Source organism: Gavialis gangeticus, unplaced genomic scaffold (genome assembly GCF_001723915.1).
Source record: "Gavialis gangeticus isolate Ggan-Ray unplaced genomic scaffold, GavGan_comp1, whole genome shotgun sequence".
Classification (NCBI taxonomy): domain Eukaryota; kingdom Metazoa; phylum Chordata; order Crocodylia; family Gavialidae; genus Gavialis; species Gavialis gangeticus.
In genome coordinates, this window is record NW_017728994.1 from 41,668,619 (window position 1) to 41,673,287 (window position 4,669).

Sequence of the window (4,669 nt, forward strand, 5' to 3'; positions counted from 1 at the left end):
GGCAATGCATCTCCTGCACGCACTGCAGCAGTGAGGGCCACAACCTGCACTGTTCAACATCTTCATCAGTGACTTGGATGAGGGGATAAAAAGCATCCTGCTCAAATTTGCTGATGACACTAAGATGTGGGGGGATGTGAGGCAGGGAGTGGGAGTGGGTAGGAATAGGAGGAAAGACTGGTTGGGAGGTGGGGTGCTGTTGGAATTTGTTGCTTTCTGTAACAGAAGCATTAAGTATGGATTGGGATGTGGTTAGGCTAGGTTGGGTATGGGAAGATGCTCTTCTTGGTCAGAGGCAGGGAAGTGAAAGGGCGTGAATTGTTTTTGAATTTGAGAGTTTAGGGGAGAGTTCATCTTCTTTTACCTTCTTATTTTAACATTTTAATATCTGTTTTTATCATATTTTGTCTTTTATTGTAAACTGCCTTCAGCCTTTTCTGGGAAGGGCAGCATAGAAATCAAATTAGTAAAATCAATAATAAAGTGAATTCTTATGGTGTGAAATTCTGGACTTTCAATATGTCAGAAAGAGAACAGATTTGCTGTTTTAAAATATATCCATGGTTTTATTTTGAAAGTGTTCTCCCTTTAATATTTTGCAAACCTGCTAATCTTACTTCTGCACAGGGATAGGCAGGTTATCATCAAATGCCCCATTTAGAAAATACTATTTTCAGTTTAGTTTTTAGATTATATCCTTAAAGTTATGTATAGCACAATTGAAAGATTGGTCCTTATGAATTAGCAATATGGGTATTTATTTTTATGAAATATAATTATCTAGGAGATATGAAAGTAAAAATAACCCTTCAGGACTTTCTTTAGGATATTTCCAATTGCATATTTTCTTGTAATTTCAGGGGGAATTTAGATTTCACTGAAAGCTCTGGCTCTATCCCTACTACTTCTATGCTAGGTTCTTTGATGGTCATAGTGAAAAAAGAGCAAATCTAGGGTCAACAATGAGTAAAGATTTTTTTAAAATTTTCTTTGAGTGAGTGCTTTTATATGCTTTCTGTGCTAGGTACACATGCACCACATGGCTTTAAGAATGGACAGACATCCTAACAATACTCATGCCATGTCTTGTTCAACAAGCCTGTTAGTCTGAGATGGGGTGCTTCAGTGTCCACTCTCTATTAGAAACTTTTAAATGGTTTAGTTAATATATATAATCAATAATGTGATAGGTAACTTGGGAGTAGGAAATTATGATTTAACTCTAATTTTAGTTAGCGAGGGTGGTACAAGGTGAGGGGATATTGCCAGTATTTAGACCCATGTCCCTATAAGTTCCCTTATCTCACCAGGAAGTCTAATATCTCCTATGGGAATGCCTGTGCCCAACTGTTTTCCTCAAACAACTACATTTTCCTAATGTTGTCATCTTTCCTAGGGCCTGACTAGCTCAGTTGGCAGAGCATGAAATTCTTACTAATTTCAGGGTCGCGGGGCATGTGTTTCTTCTGTTCCTTGTCTCTGCTTCAGGGGCTTGACCTGATGATCTCTTCCAGCCCCTACCAACAACTATGCTCCTCTCTGCTTTGAACGTCATCAACAGCATAATCCTCTTGAATGCTACATACCTTCTCCTCCCTCTGAAATCATCTGGGTTCGGTTTACACAGGCCCTGGATTATTCCCTATCCTAACAGAGTCTAAGAATGGTTAATTGGAGCCAGCTGCTCAACTTCTCCTCCTGTACTCTGTCCCAGTGCTGTAGTAAGGGGGGTGACTGCCTAGGTGCCAAAGCAAAGGGGTGACAACAGGCGCTGCCCAGCTGGGGTGGGGCATGGGATGGAGTTGCAAGCAGCTTATTTGGTGGGGTGGGGGTGGGTGGGTCCTACTGCTGCATGCACTGGACAAGTGGTGGGGAGTGCCCCTCAGATCTGTGTGAGGGTGGGTTGCTGCTGCAGGCTTTGCCCTGGGTGCCAAACTTCATTGCTGTGGCATTACCCTGTCCCACTACATTTCACATAATTCAGTGTCATGCACTTCAAGAATTTAAATTTGGGAGCTTCCAAAACCAGTTAACTAGTTAGATTAAGTTCTGGGATCAGAATTTATTCAGCACATTCCACAATAGCATCCTGGTCAGAGAGAGGAAATCTTCAAAGCTGTCACCTCTTCATTGACCAGTACTTCAAGCACTGCAAACTTAAGCACCTTTCCATTTGTAGCAACATCCTTTGGCAGGAAGATGCTAAACTGTTATTACAAAATGGATCAATATAACTAATTTTAGGAAAGGGTAACAATTGTATTTCTGATTTCTTATTAATCTGTCTAGGAAGGGTTTTATATTGTGTACTTCATTGTCATTTCTAAATGCTTTCCAAATAAAGTAGAGTTGAAGGCTAATGTCAATTGTAACAGAGTCAGTGGATTCTTCTATGGAAAAGTCAGTCACAGAAAGGAAATTTTCATTTAATAAATTTTCCATTTTTCTTAATGAATGTACAATATAGGAAAATATGCATATATAAAACTGATTAAACATATTCAAACTTATCTAGCCAATTGAAGAATGCAGTTTTTAAGCTAGGTGAACGTAGAAGACATTTAAAACCACAGAGAAAAGAGAGAAGAAAAGTTCCTGCACAGGTTGTCTCAGATGGAGATGTTAAGCTTCTTGTTAGAATATTGAGTGCTTACAACATTCCTTCAAGAAATCCAGCAGTTACTAGGTAAGAGACCTACAACAGAAAATCAGGAATGGTAAAGACTAAGGTAACTTAGTTACATTATTCATGAGAGTCCAGGATTGTACTCATATGAATTTTGTACGCATATTCTGAGGTGTTGTCTGAAGTGAAGGGTACACCTAGAACACCACGAGGGATATCATGGTGGGCGTCTTCTACAGGCCACCAAATCAGGAGAAGGAGGTGGACAAGGCCTTCTTTAGCCAACTGACAAAAGCTTCCAAATCCCAGGACTTGGTTCTTAATGGGGAATTTTGCTGGGAGGGGGAAAAAAAGTGCACAAGCAGTTCAGCAAATAATTAGAGTGTACTGGGAATAACTTTTTGACAAAGATGGTAGAGAGGCCAACTAAGGGGAAGCTCTTTCTACTGCTCACAAACAAGGAGGAATTGGTTGAAAATGTGAAGGTGGAAGGTAACTTGTGTGACAGTGACAATGAAATTATAGTTCAGGATCTTAAGAGGAGGAAGGAAGGAGAGTAGCAGAATAAGAACATAAAACACAATAAAAAGGGATTCTACAGGTATGTCAAAAACAAGAGGAAGACCAGAGAAATCATAGGTTTCTTAGACTGTGGGAGGCAATCCAGTTATGGATGATGCAAAGAAAGCTATAATATTACTGACTTTTTTTACTTCAGTCTTCAGAAATAATGGCAGTTACTAGATGACAACTCTAGTTGGTAGCAAAGAGAAGGAAGGAGACAAACAGCCTAGAGTAGTAGAAGAACAGATTAGGGATTACTTAGAGAAGCTAGATACTTTCAAGTCAGCACAGCCAGATGGGATGCATCCTTGGGTACTGAAGAAATTGACTGAGCTAATTTCAGAGCCATTGGCTCTGCTCTTTGATAAATTTTGTAGGTTGGGTGAAGTCCCAGGTGAAAATAAAAAGTGCCCATCTTTTATAAAGGGAAGAAAGAAGATCCAGGGAATCACAGACCAGTCAGCCTGACCTCTATACTTGGAAAGCTAATGGAGCAGGTTCTCAGGGAATCTATTTTGAAGTACTCAGAGAAGAACAAGGTGCTCAGGAACAGCCAGCATGGATCCACCAAGATCCAAGTTATGCCTGACAAACTGATTTCCTTATAAACTTTAGATGAAGGGAGAGTGGTAGACATCATATACCTTGATTTAACAAGGATTTTGACACTTTTTTCCCCATGACAGTGTCATTAATAAGCTAAAGAAAGACAGGCTAGACAGAAGTACTGTAAGGTGGATACATAACTGGTACTCAACAAGTAGTCATTGATGGCTCAATGTCTAGTTGGGAAGAGGTATCAAGTGGGATTCCCCAGGGGTCTGTCCTGGGTCAGGTATTGTTTAATATTTTTATTAATGATTTGGACAATGGGACTGAGTGCATACTTAGCAAATCTGCAGGCAACACCGAATTGGGTGGAGCTGCAGACAGTCTGGAGGCCTAGGATCCAAAATGACCTGGATAAACTGGAAAAAATGGTTTGCAGTTAATCAGATGAGATTGAACAAAGACAAATGCAAAGTCCTACTTTCCATGTTGGAAAGAGGGGTGGAGGTGTAGCTCTACATTAAGAAGCAGTACACTTCCCTTCAAACTGAGTTCAGTAACCAAGGGGCGTTTCCAGGCAAGCGTGCACATGCTTCCTGCCCTGTCTCAAACTCCTTTGAGATGGGGCAAGTGACACATGCATGAATAAAAAAAATGTTCCCCATGCTAAAAGTTTGATATCCAGGGGTCAAACAGGAACCCAGGGGAAATAAATGGGTCAGGCTGAAGCAACCAGAGGCTCAGTCCTCCAGAGATGCTCTGGCAGAGTTCCAGAGCGTCTCTGTGATTGGCCCTTTCCCTGGTCCTGAAGCATGCTGCAAGGACCTGGACCTGGCTTTTGCCAGATAAACAGGGGGTTGGGGGGCTGGAGGAGGGGGGAGGGGACCATCCCCAACTCCCCCCCACCCCCATCCCTTCTCCCCACCCTCT

At 41.4% G+C, this 4,669-nt stretch overlaps 1 protein-coding gene across 1 annotated transcript in view; it reads left to right on the forward strand.

The window, feature by feature from the left end:
* LOC109287159 (coiled-coil and C2 domain-containing protein 2A-like) overlaps positions 1 to 4,669 on the forward strand; it is a 41,895-nt gene that overhangs the window by 35,856 nt on the left and 1,370 nt on the right. The window contains exon 6 of the mRNA XM_019502122.1: positions 2,290 to 2,400. Within this exon, the coding sequence (XP_019357667.1) occupies positions 2,290 to 2,400 (111 nt within the window). The remainder of the gene's footprint in view (positions 1 to 2,289; positions 2,401 to 4,669) is intronic.